Here is a 21,014-nt window from a genome sequence, read left to right as displayed (position 1 = left end):
TAAATAGGGATGCTTTTAGAATTGACATTTGCATAGTTTCTAAAAAGACAGGAATGGCTCTGTTGGTTGTGATTCTAGAACCTCAGGTACCCCTCAGAGCCAAGCTGACAATGTGAGTGAGTGCCACATGGTGCTGAGTGAAAGAGTGCCAGGTGTTCATGCACATGCAAGTATGTGTATCTAGAAGGGATTGAGGCTGACTGAAGCATGCAGGACTTACCTCATGGTGCTGCCATTTTAGCTAATTTCTATAATGTAAGAATGTAGACTAGTATAGCTAGATCTTCTAAATTTTTTTGAGAAGGGCTAGAAATCCAGATTTTCATTTCTAGTCTTTTAGCTCTTAAGTATTGGCTCAAAGTTCAGACACTATGTAGGTAAAGGAGAATGTATCCGTGGGACATCAGTTCTAGAAGAGCCATGCTCTTTTTCTAATGGTAAACATTGTCATAGCATTATATATGTGCTTTACCTGCTTGTGTGACAGAGTTGAGGAAAACCGTGTTAGAACCCAACATTTGGATCTTAGCAGTGATTTTTTTAAGTAATTCTGTAATAAAAGTCATTTAATTTCTGAAATAGTTTGTTACATATTTGAAAAAGAAAAACAGACTAAAACCATACATGCTCTTTTTGTTTAAATTATTTTGGGGTTTGTTTTTGGTTTTTGTGTGTTTTAGTCTTTTTTTTTTTTTTAATTCAAGTGTGTTTTTATGAGTCATACCCAAATTTTGCTTTTCCATGTGCAGAGGGATCCTGATGTGCATTGAAAGCATCATGGAAACCAGAATTAGTCTCAGGTTGTACAGTGCATCACTACCAAGTGTCCTGTACAACTTAAATGATTAAAATGGAGCTCATGCATTCATGTATTTAAGTTTAGATTTTTTTTTTCTGAAGATTTTATTTATTTATTTGTCAGAACGAGAGATAGAGAATGTGAGAGTGAGTACACAAGCAAGGGGAATGGCAGGCAGAGGGAGAAGCAGGCTCCTCACTGAGCAAGGAGCCGGATGCGGACTCGATCCCAGGACCCTGGGATCATGACCTGAGCTGAAGGCAGATGCTTAACAGACTGAGCCACCCAGGCGCCCCTAAGTTTAGATTTATACCAAGTTCCCTATAAGTAGAGTAACTGCTTATCTATGTCAAAAATAAGGCTTTTTCTTTTCTTTTGTTTTTCCTCAGCCTTATCCATAGCATTGCTACCAGAGTGATAAAACTTGCTCATGCAAAATCCAGTGTGGCCTTGGCTCCAGCCCTAGTGGAAACTTACAGTCGTTTATTGGTCTATATGGAAATAGAGTCCTTGGGCATCAAAGGATTTATCAGTAAGACAGAACTTTCTGGTGTTTATAACCATTAACCCATTCATTAATTCAATAGGTATTCTTTTAGGTGCCGGGGATGCAATAGTATGCAGATGTCACTTCCATCATAGAGATTACCTGCTAATGAGGGGGACAGACAAAGAAATAAAGTATGGACTATGTCAGATGATAAGTCTTAAGGAGAAAAATCAATCAAAAAAGAGGGATAAGAGTGTGAGAGTGAGGAGAGTGAGTTGTACTTTAAAGTTATGATAAGAAAGAGGTGTTGTGTTAAGTGTTTGGGATGCAGTGAGCTAGACAGACATGGTACCTATTCTCATGCAGGAATGTGTGGTCCCATGTGCTTCTTTTGCTGGTTTGCCCCTGGGGCTAAGTCTGACTGGCAATAGGGAAGGAGTTTTCCTGCATTTCAGGAGATGGCTTATAGATCTCTTAGTTGTTAGCAGTTCTAAGTAATAGATACTTTCTAATATAGAAGTGTTTTTCTGATTCATGGTAATTACAACTTTTTACTAATACAGCATACTTTTTATTTGAACCATAATTACTCTTCTTCCCAGATAATTGAGGGTTGAATACAGCCTTTTTGGGAGAGAGGAAGGAATAAGAGTGGGTGTCATGCAATTTGTATATTAAAAAATGATCCTTATACTTCAAAAGACTGGGAACATTACGTTATAAAAGTAAAAGAAAATAAAAAAAATAAAAGACAACTGAAGTGAGGAAGGGTAATTTTTTTTTCATATGTTGTCTCATTTTTTTCAGATGAACTTGAGTATCATTTGTCATATTCCAGCCAAAAAAAAAAAAAGCAGACTTGGTATTCTAATTAAGATACAGATTTTTTTTCCTTACCATTAAAGGAGAAATTAATGGAGAAAATTTGGAAAGAGTCTGCGTGTGTGTGTGTGTGTGTTCATGATCAAATCTTTATGTAGATTTTACTCCATGTGACTTTTCTTCAGTACTTTTAATTCATAGCTTTTATAATTGGTACCTTAAATTGTCTTATTCCTCAAGGTCAACTTTTACCAACTGTTTTCAAGTCCCATGCATGGGGGATCTTACACACACTTCTTGAGATGTTCAGCTACCGGATGCACCACATCCAGCCTCATTATAGAGTGCAGCTCCTGAGCCATCTTCATACTCTAGCCGCAGTTGCACAAACCAACCAGAACCAGCTCCATCTCTGGTGAGCTCTTGGATGACGGTCTTTCCTTAAGATTTCTTAGAAACTTTGTTGAACATGGGGAACTTAATCCTTTATAGTATTTGTATTCATATGTCATAAATCTCCTCTGCTTCTAGAGTCTTTTATTTCCAGTACAGAAGAAGTAGAGGACAGCTTTTTAAATAAGAAGTTATTAAGGTAGTTCAATCCTCACCTAGTGCTCTTTGGCCTGAGAATAAGTACTTCCAAGGCTTTTGACAAAATGTTCTAATTTAGCCCTTAAGAATATTGGATTTAAATACACTTCAGATTAAGGTTATATTATCATGTCACTTTGATTTTGCTCTAAGTGAAAATATATTTGATTGAAAAATATAATTTTTGAAATGCTGTATATCCAGGTGAAATTGTTTAGTCCTATAAGCTACAAGCTATCTTTTTCAAATGTGTAAATAATGTCGGTTTTGCTATAAAATTTGGCACCTCGGTGTTTTGTTTTTGTTTTTTTTTTGGCACCTCAGGTTTTTAAAACAAATTAAAGCTCATTTTCACGTAAAGGAGGAGGGTGTTTTTTTAATCAAAGAAGAGGAATTCATAGTTTGCATGTTTTTTTCCATTTTAATTAACCTAGAATTAGGTTTAATTCTAAAATTCTAAAATTTTATATGCAACTTAATTTTTTCATTTCTTTTTGTTCTCCCACCTTTCAGTGTTGAGAGCACTGCACTTAGGCTTATAACAGCATTAGGGAGCTCAGAGGTACAGCCACAGTTCACACGCTTCCTGAGTGATCCCAAAACGGTGCTATCCGCAGAATCTGAAGAGCTGAACCGAGCCTTGATATTGACCTTAGCTAGAGCAACTCACGTAACAGGTAACAGTGAATATGGTGATTATCACCAACAAAAACAGATGAATTAGAGCATGCAGTGTTCCTACTGATTATTAAGGGGATAACATACTGAAAAGATCCATTTCATTTGTTTAAAAAAAAAAATAGTTGTTTAATACCTTTAATCATTAATGGAGGTTCTTCTATGTACTATCATTTTAACTGAGTTGAGCTTCAGTTTTCAACCATTTTACATCATTTTTAAGTAGTGGTTCTTGAGATTTTTGGTCTCAGGACCACTTTACACTCTTAAAAAAAGAAATTCCCAAAGATTTTCATTTATATGGGTTATATCAATATTTACTTTATTAGATATTAAGATACATGCTTTTTAAAAATTTTTTTATTTAAATTCAATTTAGTTAATATGCACTGTATTATTAGTTGGATGCTTTTTTAATATTTTTTAATTCACTTAAAAATAATGAACTTGTTACATATTAACATAAATGGCATATTTTTTTGTGAAAAATAAACTATATATTCTCTAGAACAAAACTTTAGTGAGAAAAGGCACCACTGTTTCACATTTTTTGCATCTCTCTTTAATATCTGATGTAAAAGAAGCTTTGCTGGATCTTATATTTACTTCTACATTTCATTTATTGCAATATGTTATTTTAGAACTGAAAAAAAATATGGCCCCACACAGGTATGAGGTTGGAAAGGGAGGAGTACTTTAATGGCCTTTTCCGGTAATTGTCAATATTCTTTGATGTCACACAAAATTGGACAAGTAATGGTTTCTTAAACTTAGTTGCACTGTAGAATCGAAGTTCTATCAGTTAACTTTTTGTACTCTATTACATTATAATCCTTTGGTCTGTTTTGCACACCTAATGGATTTTTTTAATTCATGTATATTTTATAACTATGAATTCGTTTTTGGAAAGCTTTGGTTCATTGAGTTATGTAGATCTTAAAATGTTGGCACACTTCATTATACAGTATCATAAAATTACATTTGTTAGTATCACTGCAAATTTCATTAGGAAAATTGTTAAGTTTTAGAAAACTATCAGGCTTATAGTAGTGGATACAAGTTTTCCAAAATTTTGATTTTTCACTTGAAAAGTCAGATTTTATCATTGGCAAAAGATGTGGTCATTTGTTTTCCTTGAAGTAACAGGCTCCCTTTGTTAATTTTCAAGAAAATTTCTGCTTAATGCCCAAGTCCAAATAACTGTAGTTTTCTGTCAGATGTTCTTTCAAGTAAAAATGGAATTCCATAAAAAAAAAAAAAAGAGCTTATTTAACTCGATATTCCACACTTGATCTTAGCCAAAAGGCCAAGAAGCAATTTAACTCGATATTCAAACAATTGCACAAGTACTTTTACTTAGGATACCCATCGTACTTTGATGTGTAGCTAGGACACTTTATGCATACTTCCATTTTTATCACAACATAAGATTAGAGGTACTTAAGGGCTAGGATATAGTCCTTTTCACTACTTTAAGAATAGTCTTGAGTAAAACTGGCACTTCCCCTCTACTCCCCCCACCCGCCCTGAGAGTGTGGTGAAGATTACAATGGCTGTTAGTATAGTCTGGTGCCACTGTTTGATTGTTCTGAGGGCCAGCAGTTTTGCTTACCATACCTTTGCTGCATCAGTGCACATATCAACACAGTGAAAAGATCAGTATTATCTTAGTAGTATTATTTTAATAGTTTTGATGTCATCGAATCCTTAAAAGGATATTGGGGACCCACAGAATCTGCAGACCACACTTTGAGAACTGCTGTTTTAAAGAAATAGTTATTGAATTTAGCAACCTCAAATACATTTGTGTAAACTATCTTATTTTACATAAATTAACCTTCTTGATTTAAAGAGTTAAAGTCTTATAGCTGTTTCAACCACTAGAAAAGATACCTACTTTCTTAATTCTGTTTCCTTGGCCCAATAAAGTGCTGATACCTCATTGTCAGAGTGAACTACATGAGCGATCGTGGTGGGCCTGTATCACTGTTAGATCATTGGTGCTCTGTAACCTTAAAAAAAAAAAAAAAGATTGCAGGAGCACCTGGGTGTCTCAGTCCATTAAGCGTCCAACTCTTGATCTCAGCTCAGGTCTTAATCTTAGGGTCATGATTTCAAGTCCCATGTTGGGCTCCACGCTGGGTGTGGAGCTTACTTAAATAAAAAAAAAAAAGATTGCAATGTCTTTTGTCTTCTTTTCAAAAATTATGTTCATTTTACTAATGTAATAATTCAAATCATTTATAAACTAAGAGAATATAGGTTTAAACTGAATATAACTAGCTAAGCAGTGAGTGTATTACAGTGAAATTCAATGGGTTTACATAATTGTTACTTTCTCTGTGATAGTTATGAATTGTGGGTCATTTATATCTGGATTACATCTGTTTGTTTATGTTTAGATTTTTTTACAGGCTCTGATTCAATTCAGGGAACTTGGTGTAAAGACATACTTCAGACCATCATGAGTTTTACTCCTCATAACTGGGCGTCACACACTCTTAGCTGTTTTCCAGGCCCACTACAGGTAATTTGGTCTTGAATTACATATTGAATGTATACAAAATCATTCTTCCATTTAATATATATGAAATCATTCTTTCCCGTTAATTCATTTCTTCCCATTTAGTATTATTCTAGAGAGCTTGTTTTAGTGATATCCAAAGGAAATTAACTTTTATTTCTTTTTTTAAAAAATCTTTTGCTATTCCAAAGTCTCTTGAGTTGTTCCCTGTCATACTCCAGGATTGGATATGTTCCTAAAAATATAATTTTGGTTTCGTCTTATTAGTTAACAGTCTTAGAACCTTGTGAGAATGAACATATCACCTGAAAAAAAGGTTTCTCTCTCTTAGAACTGAAATGGGGAGAAATACAGCTTAACAAAGCTTCACAGAATACACATTGTTACACTTGACTGAATTTTTTTTAATCACACAGAAAGACTATAAACTTGGCTTTTATAATATGGAGAAAGGAAAACCTCATCTGTCCTCTACTTTTCAGAGAAAAGTTTAAAAGCATAATGAACATCTGCTTTCTAGAACTTCCAATAGGGTTAGAGCAAACTTATCAGAATTACCTAGAGGGCTTGTTCAGATAGACTGCTGAGCTTCCAATTCAGTAGGTCTAGAATGGGGTCCAAGTCTACATTTCTTACAGGTCCCAGGTGATGCTGATTGATGGTCTGAGATAGTATAATGGATTTTCCTTATAGAGATAATAAAATATGTAACCAAAAGGTACATAAATTTCTTTTTTTTTTTTAAAGATGAACAGAAGTATCAACAGGTGATTGAGGAAGCTTTGAATTCAGGCTTGCTTGGAATTTCTGCTTAGCAAATCTAGGAAAGGAATCTTAGAGATAATCTAGTCAAGCCTGTGTGTTTTCCCATTATAGAAATTCAGTCTTGATTACTAAGTTGCTTGAGGTCACATAGAGTTTATTAGTGTCAGAATCAAGCCTAGAATGGTTTCTTGACTCTATAGCCAATGCTCTTCTTTTTAGTATAACCCTTGAAGTAAACTTCTGATCTTCCTTTTAGGCATTCTTCAAGCAAAATAATGTACCTCAGGAAAGCCGTTTTAATCTGAAAAAAAATGTGGAGGAGGAATATAGGAAGTGGAAGTCAATGACCAATGAAAATGACATCATTACCCACTTCTCTATGCAAGGCTCTCCTCCTCTCTTCCTTTGTCTTCTCTGGAAAATGCTCTTGGAAACAGATCATATTAATCAGATTGGCTATAGGTAAGCCAGAAACCTACATCTGCATTCCATTTGACAAACCATTATACCATATAGCAATATAACTTACTATTTATTCTTGGTTTTCTAGAGTGTTAGAAAGAATTGGAGCCAGGGCCTTGGTAGCCCATGTAAGAACATTTGCAGATTTCTTAGTATATGAGTTCTCTACGTCAGCTGGGGGTCAACAACTCAACAAATGCATTGAAATTCTTAATGACATGGTATGGAAGTATAACATTGTTACACTGGACAGATTAATTCTCTGCCTGGTAAGAATACGCTTATTTAAGAATAAGTTTCTAAGCTGCTTCATTCTCTTTTGGATCAAGGTGTGTGACTGACAGATCTTGTATTAATGTAGCTATATTGCTTCTAAAGATTTAAGGAAATTATACGATAATCAAGCATTGCTGTCACTTCCCTAAGGAACTAGAGATTTCCCAGTGTCTTCATTCATTCAGCAAGTGTGTATTAAATATCTGCTGTGTTCTATGCATAGAAAGTATAGAAGTAAATAAGACAGTCATGGTCCTGGCCTTGTGATGCTGTAAAAGTACAAGCAATTAGACCCTGAGTTGATTCCCAAAGGCTCCCACTAGAAGCAGGAAGTGGTTTAAAAAAAAAGCCATTGATTTTCTTTGTAGAGTGCTAATAATCATTTCTGTATACTTTGGCAGCCATATTCAGAACTGAATGTTTCTCATAGCCACCCAGTATTCCCCAAATTATTTTTCCTCTTCAGTTGGTGTCTATTTCAGGCAAAATTTTAAGAGAAGACACTGAACCAGGCTGGAAAATGCTACTTTTTTTAAAACTATAATGGTGATATTTGGGGTGGCTTATTTGATTAACATTAACCTCTTAGCTATGGAACATAAATATAAATATGGTTATGACATAGGAGAAATAAGCTAAATCTATAAATCAGTAAAATAGAAGGATAAGATAGAGGTGTAAGGAAAATATCGCCAGCGAACAATGAGAGACCACATCTATCTAGGTGAGAGATCTTGAAGGATGGATTGAATTTCAACAAAAGAAAAAAGAGGGACACTTTGGGCAGAAGGAATGGTGAGAACCAAAAATGGGCAAGAAAGTCAGATATGTTTAGGGAATTCTGAACAGTTGGTTAGGGGTAGACTCGACATATAATAAAATTCTAATAATAGTGAGATATTACTGTCTTCAAATATAGACTATCTAGTAGCAGACATTGTAATATCATTTTTTTTTGCACAGGTCAGACATTGTAATATCATTTTTCTGTTGTTCTCCAAAGGCCATGCGTAGTCATGAAGGAAATGAAGCCCAGGTTTGTTATTTCATAATTCAGTTGCTGTTACTCAAACCTAATGATTTTAGAAATCGAGTAAGTGACTTTGTGAAGGAAAATTCTCCAGAACACTGGCTACAGAATGACTGGCACACCAAGCACATGAATTATCACAAGGTACTAATTCAAATCAGTGCTTCAGTGAATCTTGTTTACGTCATTCTTAGGTATTTGGCTAATTGGTTTGGCTGTTTTCTCTGTGGTTCTACTGTTTTCTCTCTAATCTGTATAGAAGGAAATTAGCTCTCTAAACTGCCTCAAGGTTCTAGAGTATCTCTATGTTAGGGATTTATTGAAACTGCAGTTTTAGGGCGCCTGGGTGGCTCAGTTGGTTGAGCGACTGCCTTCGGCTCAGGTCATGATCCTGGAGTCCCGGGATCGAGTCCCGCATCGGGCTCCCTGCTCGGCGGGGAGTCTGCTTCTCCCTCTGACCCTCCCCCCTCTCATGTGCTCTCTCTCTCTCATTCTCTCTGTCAAATAATAAATAAAAAAAAAAAAGAAAGAAACTGCAGTTTTAGTAGATGTGAGTACTTAAAAAATGAAAGGGTTATTACAAATTCTTTTATACATAAATCTCTTTTGGTATGTCTTTGGGGTAATATTTTTGTTAAGTAAAGCACTCTAGATTTATTTCATTGCATTGCAAAAACAAACATGGTTTCATATTCTTTTAAAAATGACAAGTTTATTTAGCTTTATTTTTTTAAGAGAATAAAAAAAGATGCCCTGAACATTGGCCATTTATTCACTTCCACAGAAATACCCTGAGAAACTATATTTTGAGGGCCTGGCGGAGCAGGTTGATCCTCCTGTGCAGATCCAGTCTCCCTATCTACCCATCTATTTTGGAAATGTGTGTCTTCGATTTCTCCCAGTATTTGATATAGTAATCCACAGATTTTTAGAGTTGCTTCCAGTTTCCAAGTCACTGGAGACTCTACTAGATCACCTTGGTGGCTTATATAAATTTCATGGTAAGCTTTTTCAAATTTTAATTCCATCTAATAACTCAATAAACAAAAGTAGTCTGGGCATGACTATATGGGTAATCATGGTTCTAAAGATTTTATTTTAATTGTTTTTCAATAAAAGTGTTTTGAGAATAAGTGCTATATAGCAATGCCATGAAGTGTAAAATAGATGACATAAAAATATGAATAGGTAGGTCATGGCAAATGTATTAAAAAGTAGAAATAAAAGTGATATGCAAGAGATGCCCCCTTTTACGTAGTGTGTGATTAGTTGTCAAGTGAATAGAGAAGGAGAAGGGTATGATCTGAGTTCAGAACTGACTATGTTACTATGAACTAACTCAGTAGGCTTCCTAGATGATAGGATTCGAGCTGTTGATACATGTGATTTATATAAACAGGAAGGAAAAGAGAACATCCTAGGCAGAAGGAATCCTTTGGAAAAATCATAGCATTTTGAAGACAGTCTCCTCATTGGCTAAATTGAGAATTTAAACTTTGTACCCAACAGTTAGATCACTTGAAGTGCCAGGCTGAGAAGTTTTGATCTTATAACCTGCAGATAATCAAGAGTCAGCTAGAAGTTACCGAGTAAGGTCATGGCATAGAAAGCGACACTTTAGAAAGATAAATCTAGTTGTAGTTGGCAGCATGTTTTGGAAGGAAGAAGCCATTTCAAAGACCTCTGTCAAAAAATTCAGTTATATGATTAGTACCTAAACAACTATGATGACATTGGAAATGAGAAGGAAGGGACAGATAGTCAAGGAAGAAGGAAGAGGACTTGATTGGCAGCTTGTGGGGAGAATATAGAAGGAAAGAAGTCAAAGACAACTCTGAAGTTTTAAACCAGGTGACCAGAGAATGGTGGAGTCAGTGACAGGAGCGTGAAAGGCCTAGAGCCACTGTGGGGACTAAGTGTATTTCTCGGGGGCGGGGCGGGGGGACGGGAGTTCTTCTCAGTCCTTTGTCTAAGATGTCTTCCTCCTAACCAGAAATCCAAATTGCATTTTAGCACTACAGAATAGGTATGAAGTTCAAGCAAGCATTCCTTTAAAAAACTTTTTTTGGGGGGTGGGGGAATTAGGTAACATCCACATGGTAGAGAAGGGTATGCAGTGAAAAGTAGTTAACCCCATCATGACCTCCAGCTGGCCAGTTTCTTTCTCTAGGAGACCACTGTTACCAGTTTCTTGTGTATCCTTCCTTAGATATTCTGGGGTTCGTTTTTTTTCCCCACATAAATAATATAGGATATGCACATTGTTCTGCACCTTATTTTTAATGCCTTTATGATGTGTTAGGATTGATTACTTTGTATCAGTACATAAAAAACTCATTCATGCCACACATACCATGATTTACCTTGTTTTGACCATTTAGACTATTCTAATCTTTTGCGAATGTAAAGAGAGCTGCAATGGATATTCCTTTACATAATATGTATGTTATTAGAAGCCTTCTGCCTTGTCCTAAAATAAAAATACTCATTGTATGCAATTGCCCAGCATGTGAAATAGTTTCATGAGCTTCTGAGCTATTTTTTGGTAATCTTGAAAAATGGGGTTAGTTTTTCATTGTGGGTAACCAGATTAACGTTGTGATGATCTGTTTTCTTCTTGGCAGATCGCCCTGTGACTTATTTGTATAATACTCTGCACTATTATGAAATGCACCTGAGAGAACGCCCACATCTCAAGCGAAAGCTTGTCCATGCCATCATTGGCTCACTCAAGGATAACCGACCGCAAGGCTGGTGTCTAAGTGACACATACCTGAAGTGTGGCATGAATGCACGAGAAGAAAATCCTTGGGTCCCAGATGACTCCTACTATTGCAGATTGATTGGCAGACTAGTAGATAATATCCTTTTCATTGTGATTTTTCCAGACCCTTCAGAAATAACTATATGTTGATTTGTGAGAACACATATTATCCTTTCAAAGTAATATTTTTATATATTCCAAAACTTGTTTTTTTTATGATCATTTTTAGTTTTACTTTTGTAGAGGTTTTGAAATCTTAAATTAGCAGCAGCAAGTTAGCTGCCAGATAGGCAGACATTCACTCCATTAAATGTTATATCTAAAAACAGACCTAATGAGGTTGTTGCAAAGAAAAAAATTCTTATTTCTAAAAAAAGTACTCTTTGTTGTAGTAAATGCATCTGTTGGCTACTGGAGAACATAGAATTTTGTTGCTTTAAATAAATCCTTAGGTCCTTTTAAAAAATACTAATAGATAATAATAAAACTTTCTTTTTTAATGAAAAGGCTGCTGTATATGTTTTTTTATTTCTTTATTTTGATTTCATGTTTTAAGTTATTAGCACACTGTGCTTACTATGTCTGTACACCATGCCACTGTTTACTAGGTAGAGCAATTTTACGTAAATGGGTGTGATTTGTTTTCCTGTGTGAAGGCATTTGTTTCCTGAAGTAAAAGATTTACTCATTATAAAGTAATGTTCTTATCAACTGTCTTATAACTATTAAAAGAAATAGGTGGATGAAGCCTGGGGCTACTCTGGTTGCCTCTCTAGCTATCTTGTCAGTTATAAAAGCACAAGAGCTGCCATTTATACCTTGTGGTTAATCACATGGTTGCTGTCAGTACATTTCAGGTATGTCAAACTGATGTGTATTTGGTTCTTATTTGCCTCTTAATTTCTGTTCAGTCACTTCTTGGGGGCTTATAATCAGATAAATTGATAATAAAATGAGATATTTACACGTGAAACATTTTTAAAACTATGAAGCACTACAAATGTGAGCCATTAATCTCAAAATAAGCAGTTACTGCTTTAACCATCTGCACCGATGGCTGGCAAATCTCCTGGTCCTTTCCCAAACTGCGACTGGAGATTCAATGAGTTTCCCAACCCAGCTGCGCATGCACTGCATGTTACTTGTGTGGAACTCATGGCCTTGGCTGTTTCAGGTGAAGATGTTGGAAATGCGCTTCTAAATGTCGTCCTGAAAAGGTGTGTGTTCTGTTTCATGTGATAAGATTCATTGTTTATTTGTAAAAAGAATGATATTTTATTTGGAACTGTTAGACAAACCTGTTGTCCCAAGGCTGATGCATATGGGATGGTAATTGTCTTTTGGTCCCAGATTTTATCTTTGTGATACAGATGTAATGGAGTGAACCATGGACAGTGTCAGAAGACCTGGGTTTGTTCCCACCTCTACTCTTCAGTAGCTGTTTGACATTTAATAAAGTTAGGAATAATGTTAACATCTCACCAAAGATAGTTTTTCAAGATTCCTTTCTTGAAGATCAACATAAAGTAGGGGGTAATGATTGGAGAAGTATAAATAGGTAGAAATAGTCTTTCATCCCAGCAACCATTGTTAAAGGAGACAACTAAGAAAAGCCTTACTAACCTTTTGGGTATATTAAATTTTTACTCAATAAAAATTCATTGTAGTTTTTTTGGAGTAGGTCAGTTGTTAGCCCTGAATTATATAAATTCTCAAAATAAGATCCATTATCAACCATATAAAAGTATTTTTGTAATTTCACATTTTTTATTCTTTTTTTCTTCACTTAAAGTCAGCCGTTAGTGCCAAGAGAGAATATTACAGCATGGATGAATGCAATTGGACTGATCATCACTGCGTTACCAGTGAGTTAATAACTGTGATTTGTACATAGTAATGGAATGCAGTTGTCCCCTGTCGGCCACAAGAGTAAGATGCATGTAAGATGCCCTGTACGAGGACAACACACAATTAAGGAAGTATTTCTGTATTTTTTACGTTTTTATGGTATTATTGCTTCAGAAACCTGCAGTGAGTATTTTCTTTGCTTTCTGCCTGAGATCTAAAAACCTACCTGACCTATGGGTCCCTGCATCCTTCGGTCCCATCTTATCTATCCAACCTTACTTTGACATTAAAATCTGATCTACTTTTGACCACTTAACATGTTACGTATTGAGCCTTTGCTCATGCAAATAATGCTTGTTGAAATATGTTTTAAGTACTTCTGATGTGTGGCGTAATGAGACATGCAGAACCCCTCTTCCTTCTGTTAGCTTCTCTAAAGCCTATTCATTCTTTGCCAGCTTAGGTCCTGCTTCTTCAGTGACCCCTTCTGTGACCTCACATGTGTCTACTCAGTTGACTGTTGGCAATAGTTGACTGTTGCAGTATCTTTCAATAACATTGTCTAACCCTGTGCTCTCCAAACTTGATTATTCACCTCTCCAAATCAATCATTTTTTTCCTTACACACCTCCAAAATATATGTATTTATTTCTGAGTTATTTGTGTGTACTAGTGTTGTCTGTATAATAGGTATTGGTAAAAACAATTTACTGTATAGTAAATATCAGACACTAAATGAATGGGGCAGACACATGTATAGAGCTCTCTAACTCACAGACACTTATCCCCAGGTTCTTATTGACTTAATTTGACTTACTATGAAGCCACCTACTTTTGCTTTCAAAATCTCCATTACACAAAAACACAAGCTAGATAAGTAAAACTTTCAAGAATGAGAAAGTGCCATGATTTTAGGCTTTGGAGTGGAATATTGGAAAGGGGGTGGAATACCGGATAAGGGTATTTTTCATCAGGCTTTCCTCTGATTTTAAAGGAACCATATTGGATTGTCCTGCATGATCGAATTGTGAGTGTAATCAGCAGTCCCAGCTTGACAACCGAGTCAGAGTGGGTTGGCTATCCATTCCGCCTATTTGACTTCACTGCTTGTCATCAATCCTACTCCGAGATGAGCTGCAGCTATACGTTGGCTCTCGCACATGCTGTGTGGCACCATTCTAGCATTGGGCAACTTTCTCTCATTCCCAAGTAGGTATTATGATTTCTTAAGTAAATTGGACTTTTTCATTTTGTGTTTTTTTAATCTCATTTACACAGGAGGTATGTATCTCATTCAGTAGAATAACTTACAAAGTGAGTTTAAGTAGAATTTCTAGATAATGAGAAAGTTCCTTTATTTCAGAATTGTTTGAAAAAATTAATTTGTATGTGCAAAAAAATAGTCTGGCATCTTGTTTTCCATTACAGTTTCAGGAGGTTTAGTCAGATGCAGGCTTTTTCCAGAATATATCCCAAAAGGTGCATTTTGAACCAAATAACTCATATTAACCTATTTTCTGATTATTTTTCTTACTATAAAATTGGTAGTAATTAGATTCAGATTTCTTCAGAATGGCATTTATATTAGATTGGTTATTCTCATTTTATTTCAAATACTGGTTTTTCCTGCTATTCAAAAGTAGAGTATTCCTATGAAACCTTCCATAAGCCAAAATGACATAAAGTGAAGCGTATCCCACCCTTTCTGAAAGTTCATGTTATGCCAATTCATTTTTACAGAAAACCTACATTAGTACCTATTTTTGCTAACCAAAAGAAAACCAAAGAGAATTTTTGCTTTTTACAAAAAAAAAAAAAAAAAGCCATTGCTATAATAATGTAGGCCTTTTGTAAAAGCAAAGTGGCATAAAGCAAATTTTCAGAAAGCAGGCAGGGGATACCTGTAATTCACATTCTGTCATTCCGTAATTTTACTGTTGAGAATGACTCCTAAATCTGAAATAATTTATTTTGATAATCAAATGAAAATCATAGCCAGTGAGAATGTACGATTAATTAGAAAAAGAAACTTTACAAAAAATTACAAATTTTAGAAATGCCTGGGTAGGCTGTATCAACAAAGTTCAAGCAATTCAGCTGATTTGAAGTGAAAAGAAATCTTGCTAATCTTCAAATTTTAGGTTTCTCACTGAAGTCCTTCTTCCTATAGTGAAGACCGAATTCCAGCTGCTTTATGTGTACCATCTTGTGGGGCCATTTTTACAAAGATTTCAGCAAGAGAGAACGCGATGTATGATAGAGGTAAAATATAACCTGGGTTGTCTGTGATAAGATTAAGTTCTAAAAGATCTATTGTTGTTTCTTTCCCAGTGTTTTCCAAACTGTATATCATCATAACCATTAGTAGTGAAATTAGTTTAGCAGGATCTAAGAACAATTTTAGAGGATTTAGTGTGCCCATAACTTAGTATGTCTATAATGAGTTTGATGTGGGATGTATTAAATTAGAAATGCATGGGAAATACTCATTCTTAAGGTTGAAAAGAGGGTTAAGGATGGAGAAGTGAATTTGAGAGTTGGCCCTATAGTACAGAGTAATTAATTAAAATCATGGGAATGGATGAAGTCAGTCACCTAACAAGAGTGCAGAGAAAAGAAAATGAGACAAGAATAGAACCTTAAAGTATGAGCCACCAAATGGAACCAAGAAGGTACAATGTAAAGTATCCCTGAGACTGCAATTTAGACATTGAGAAATGGTTTCTAGAAAGGAGATTGTCTATCTCTTCATTTTAAACGACATTACGGAGTTATGAAGAGAAATTGCATTTAAGCCCTATCAGGGGACATTTTGTAGCACTTTGGATTCCTTTGTAAATGCAGACCATTATCAGGGCGCCTGGTTGGCTCAGTCAGTTAAGCATCCGACTCTTCATTTCGGCTCAGATTTGATCTCAGGGTAGTGGGATCAAGCCCCACATCAGGCTTCCTGCTCAGTGGGAGGTCTGCTTGAGATTCTTTCCGTCTGCTCCTCCCCCACTCACATGCACACTCTCACATACTTTTTTTCTCTCTCTCTCTTTCAAATAAATAAATAAATCTTTAAAAAAAAATGCAGACCATATCGTATATCCAGTGCACATAGAGGTTTGTATGATCAGTGACAGTTCTTCAACAAACATGTTATCCCTCTGTGTTAGTCTTGTAATGGAGTCCAGCTACATCATTCTAAATGCTTGAACCTTATTTGCCCCCTTAAATAATTTTATATTATTTGTTAAATAGATTGGAGTGGCATTTTATGACATGTTGCTGAATGTAGACCAGTGTAGTGCCCACTTAAATTACATGGATCCCATCTGTGACTTCCTGTATCATATGAAGTATATGTTTACTGGTGACAGCGTAAAAGAACAAGTAAGTTAACTTTATCTTTTAATGATCTTTAGTTTAGAAAACTTGAATATATGATGATACACTTTTGTTTCAGTACTTTGTTATTTTTTTTTCTTCTAAGGGGAAAAGGTTATTATTAGACCTTTTTAGGCTACATGAACACATTATTCTGCATGTATAATTCAAGTACTAGTGAATACATGTTATAATTTCTCACACTTCTTCCCCTTGATAGTTGCAGCAGGACATCTGAAAAGACCTAGGTGGTTGATTAATAGTAATCTCATTCGCAAGAAACAGTACAGAATGTCTACTTTTTAAAAGATCAGAGAGGTACTATGTAATGAGTGAAGGAGATCCCACTTTTCTCACAGTGACTAGGGTACACTATGGGGACTTTGGACAGATTGCAGCATAACTAGAAGCCTGAAGCCAGGGGGATCAAGAGAATAATTCATATAAAGGGTATTTGAAGGAACTGGAGGTACTTAACTTGAATTTTCAAAGTCCTAGGGAGTTGTTTGTGTTCTCACTGGGTTGCCATTTGGAATAGGCATTAGATTTGTTCTGTGTTACTTCAAAAGGCATATAAACTCCAGTGAAGTTAAAGGGAAGCACGTTCAGATTCAGCATCTAAAGAGCCACCTCCTGGTAAAGTCTTCTGAAAGTGGAAAGGACGTCCTTGAATCATAACTGAGTTTCATCTCTATAGGAAACAGAGGCTTGGCTCTTTTAGAAGGGTGGAGGTAGGGCAGATAGGTGAAGTGACCTCCGCTCCATACCTTAATGTTATTTCTTTCTCTGGCAGGAAAGGAAGGTAAACTGACATATAAACATGGATCCTAGTCTACGGGGTTCTTTCCTTGGAGCTAGGGACATGGAGTGGGGAGGATGTTCACTTCTTTATTGCCTCAGCAGGATTGTCAAAGTTGAGTGGAAAACAATACAGAAGTGTTTGATTTAGCATATTCTTTATATTTGGGCTTGAGAAACTTTGACACAAGGGAATACAGAAAGGAAAAATTATTAATAGGCTGATCTTTCCTGGTAAGGTCAAAGAGCATTTGAGTAAAGCTAAGAAAGCCATGGAACTGCTTGATGTTTTTATTTCTTTAAAGTATTTTAAGTAAAAGTAGATCTAATATTTTGTTTGAATTCCAAGTACAAACCAAAACCAAAAAAATTAGCTTTGTAGATAAATGTTACAGACATAAGTTACTCAAATAACTTCAAAATATAATCATACTTCATGCTTCTGTGATGATGGTATTTTAAAAGGAAGGTGAACTGGATGCCTGGGTGGGGGTGGTACAGTCGATTAAGTGTCCAACTCTTGGTTTCAGCTCAGGTTGTGATCTTGTGAGATTGAGCCCCGTGTCCAGCTCCATGCTCAGTGTGGAGTCTGCTTCAGATTCTCTTTCCCTCTCCCTTTGCCCCTCCCACTTGTTCTTTCTCTCTCTCTCTCTCTCTCAAATAAATAAATCTTAAAAAAATATATTAAAAAAGAAAAATAAAAAGGATGGTGGACTGGTTGGATACATAAAATTTCCAGTGTAAACTATATTAGCTTTTGACAGTGGGATGACTGGCTAGCTAAGTAAGTGAATATGTTTTTGTAAGTGTAGACATATATAGATTATATGCACATATATAACGTGTGTAAGGGAGAACACATTTTTTTCCTCATGTAAGAGAGAAATAATTTTATTTGCTTTTGTTAAAACATAAAACACAGAAAGAAACTTCTTATCCAGCCCACTCCACTCCCTGATTTTATTATCTCCTGCTATGTATAAAGTACATCTTTAAAGATGGGAAATTGAGGGCGCCTGGGTGGCTCAGTCATTAAGCGTCTGCCTTTGGCTCAGGTCATGGTCCCAGCGTCCTGGGATCAAGCCCCGCATTGGGCTTCCTGCTTGGCGAGAGGCCTGCATCTCCCTCTCCCACTCCCCCTGCTTGTGTTCCCTCTCTTGCTGTCTCTCTCTCTAAATAAATAAAATCTTTTAAAAAAAATTATTAAAAAAAAATTATTAAAAAAAAGTGGAAAATTGAAGTTCTCTGGTTAAAATATTTTTTAATGTGTTTATTTCTTAGGTAGAGAAGATTATCTGTAATTTAAAACCAGCTTTAAAACTTCGTCTTCGATTCATCACACACATTAGCAAGATGGAACCAGCTGCCGTGCCTGCACAAGCCATGAGTAGTGGGTCTCCAGCACCTCAGTCTAATCAGGTGCCAGGGTCTTTACCAGTAACTCAGTGAAATCCAGGTGCGTGGTGGTGAAAAGGGAAACACATCTGTCTTTGAAAGTGGACTCAAATCTATTAAATCTGAACATGTTCAAGCCTACATAGTGACGTAGTAGAAGCAGTGAGGTTCAGATTGTTTTATTTTGATTCTAATGATGAATCTATTGATACTTTATAACTCCCATCTCCCTATCTATATTTTGTCTCTAAGAGATCAAGTAAGCTACATGTTGCTCATATCCATAACAATTTATTAGAACTACCTAGGAATATGGAGGTATCTGGGATCAAATGACTTTTATCAGATACTTTCAGTCTTTCCTATTCTAGCCACTGGTTTTATTTTTAATTTTTATTATTAATGACTTCAGTCTTCAAATACATTGTTTTAAAGGCACCACACATGTAAAATAGTTACCCAATCATTTTATACATAAATCTCTTGGTTTATCTTTGGGATAAGAGATTTTTGTCAAGTGAAGGACTCTATAGATTTCATCGCATTGCAGGAGCACAGTTTCATATTCTTTTAGAAATGGCTTAAAGTTTTTACCATAGGTTTCCAAATAAATGGGTTGATGTTTCTATCAAGGCAGATTGGCAAGTTTTTGCCTTTGCTGTGGATTTGAACTTACTGTATGAAATGAGTTGGAAGCCATGTAAGAAAATAACATAGAAATGCATAAACTTAATAAAATCATGGTTAAATGGTGATTCTGCAATCTCTGTTTTTAAAAATAAATTAATTGCTTTTCCAGGTTGGCACTTTCACCTAGCCAAGGATGCGATTCTTTAAATTTTTATAATCTTAAAATTTTTAAGTATTTATATTTTTAAATATAGCCTACATTTTGGTTTAGGGTTTATCAGATTTTGAGAGACAAACTGTTAATTTGGGGGAGTGGGATACGGCATTAAAATTGTAAAAAACTTAAAAAGTAATTGGTAAAATCTGCTGAATGAATAAACTGATTACTTACTCGATCTGAGCGAGTGTCTGCTGTATTCCAGGCAGTATGCTAACTGGGTTGTAACAGAGAACAGTTCTTATGGGTTGTACACTACAGATGGTGACAGACATTGGCCTGGGACTTGAGTTACTTTTTTTTTTTTTAAGAATCAGAGAAGCTTGACCAACTATACTTCAGATCTTTATTTCCAAATACATCCTTCTTAGACCTTTATATTCCTTGTGGTTCATATTATTCTGATCATTAAATCTTTATTTGCCATGCAAGTTCTCCAGAAATTTTATGCTAGAAATGAATTCAAGTATTACTTTTAACATAGTTTCAATATATTCTTGCTGCCTTGAAGAATATATTGCTTTGAGATCATAGAGTGGGAATAATTGTGACACTGGTATTATACAAATAGAATTAAAGGAAGTGAAAATCAGTACCACTTTCTCAAGGACAAATACATTCCAGTTAATTTATTAAAAATTACCTTTTTTCCTCTCTTACTAAAAATATGGGGATATGATTTTCCCAAAATAGGCTTTTAAAAGAATTGTTAATCAGACATTAGAAGAAGATAGATTTATTTGGTTTTAGAATGCACTTGAGGGGAAAACAACGCCTTTGTATTCATTTCATCCTAAGAGTTTTTTCTTTCTGGGAAAAAAAAAAAAGTCCAATAGGACTTTCTGCAGTGGTGGAAATATTCTGTATCTGTTCTGTCCAATACAGAGTCAGAAGCTGTACATGCCTGGAGCACTTGAAATGTGGAACTGAATTTTTAGTTTTATTAAGCTTTAATTAATTTAAATAACCCCATGTGCCTACATTATTGAACATTATACTTTAAGGTCCATCACAATTGCTCTTACCTAAAAGTAATTCAGTAAAATATTTATCTTACAGAGTCTATAGTATCAGTTAGGTTTAAGATTCTGGGTTGCATGTGAAAAATCAGATGATAGAGGCTCTTTAACACATAGCTACTACAGCAGTAAAAATCCTTTCCTGGGACTGGCTTCATTACAGAGTCCACTGGAGTTCTGTATAAGTTGGGGAGAAGGGGAAGAGTTTGCTTCCCTGGTTTTGATTATACAGCTGACCCTTGAACAACACAGGGGTTAGAGGTGCTGACCCCCACACACAGTCGAAAATTTATAACTTTTGACTCCTATTGTTGACCAAAAGCCTTACTGATAACATTAGCAGCCAATTAACACATATTTTGCTGATAATAGTACATATATAATATGTATATATACTGTATTCTTACAATAAAGCTAGAAAAAAATGTTATTAAAATCATAAGAGAGAGAAAAACATTTACATTACTGTGCTATATCCAAAACAAAAAAAAAAAATCCGTGTTTAAGTGGACCCATGCAGTTCAAACCCATGTT

At 35.4% G+C, this 21,014-nt stretch overlaps 1 protein-coding gene across 4 annotated transcripts in view; it reads left to right on the top strand.

Annotated features, from left to right (window-relative positions):
* MED23 (mediator complex subunit 23) overlaps window positions 1–19,369 on the top strand; it is a 41,556-nt gene extending 22,187 nt beyond the window's left edge. For 3 of the 4 annotated variants that reach the window (XM_045865549.3, XM_045865550.3, XM_064598112.1), the window contains 15 exons: window positions 1,189–1,331; window positions 2,352–2,526; window positions 3,216–3,379; window positions 5,783–5,907; window positions 6,926–7,131; window positions 7,220–7,400; window positions 8,411–8,581; window positions 9,222–9,438; window positions 11,062–11,298; window positions 12,253–12,418; window positions 12,994–13,066; window positions 14,044–14,258; window positions 15,191–15,311; window positions 16,296–16,427; window positions 18,501–19,369. In XM_045865549.3, the coding sequence (XP_045721505.1) occupies window positions 1,189–1,331; window positions 2,352–2,526; window positions 3,216–3,379; window positions 5,783–5,907; window positions 6,926–7,131; window positions 7,220–7,400; window positions 8,411–8,581; window positions 9,222–9,438; window positions 11,062–11,298; window positions 12,253–12,418; window positions 12,994–13,066; window positions 14,044–14,258; window positions 15,191–15,311; window positions 16,296–16,427; window positions 18,501–18,668 (2,494 nt within the window). In that variant the 3' untranslated portion in view covers window positions 18,669–19,369. The remainder of the gene's footprint in view (window positions 1–1,188; window positions 1,332–2,351; window positions 2,527–3,215; window positions 3,380–5,782; window positions 5,908–6,925; window positions 7,132–7,219; window positions 7,401–8,410; window positions 8,582–9,221; window positions 9,439–11,061; window positions 11,299–12,252; window positions 12,419–12,993; window positions 13,067–14,043; window positions 14,259–15,190; window positions 15,312–16,295; window positions 16,428–18,500) is intronic. The other variant, XR_008505404.2, reaches the window with a different exon arrangement.
* Window positions 19,370–21,014: the final 1,645 nt, after the last annotated feature.

Source organism: Mirounga angustirostris, unplaced genomic scaffold, assembly GCF_029215605.1.
Source record: "Mirounga angustirostris isolate CCGP_5_RB_7025 unplaced genomic scaffold, mMirAng1.0.hap1 SCAF_8, whole genome shotgun sequence".
In the NCBI taxonomy this organism is placed as follows: Eukaryota; Metazoa; Chordata; class Mammalia; order Carnivora; family Phocidae; genus Mirounga; species Mirounga angustirostris.
The sequence above is the reverse complement of the archived record's forward strand: the minus strand, read 5'-3'. Positions and strand labels throughout refer to the sequence as shown.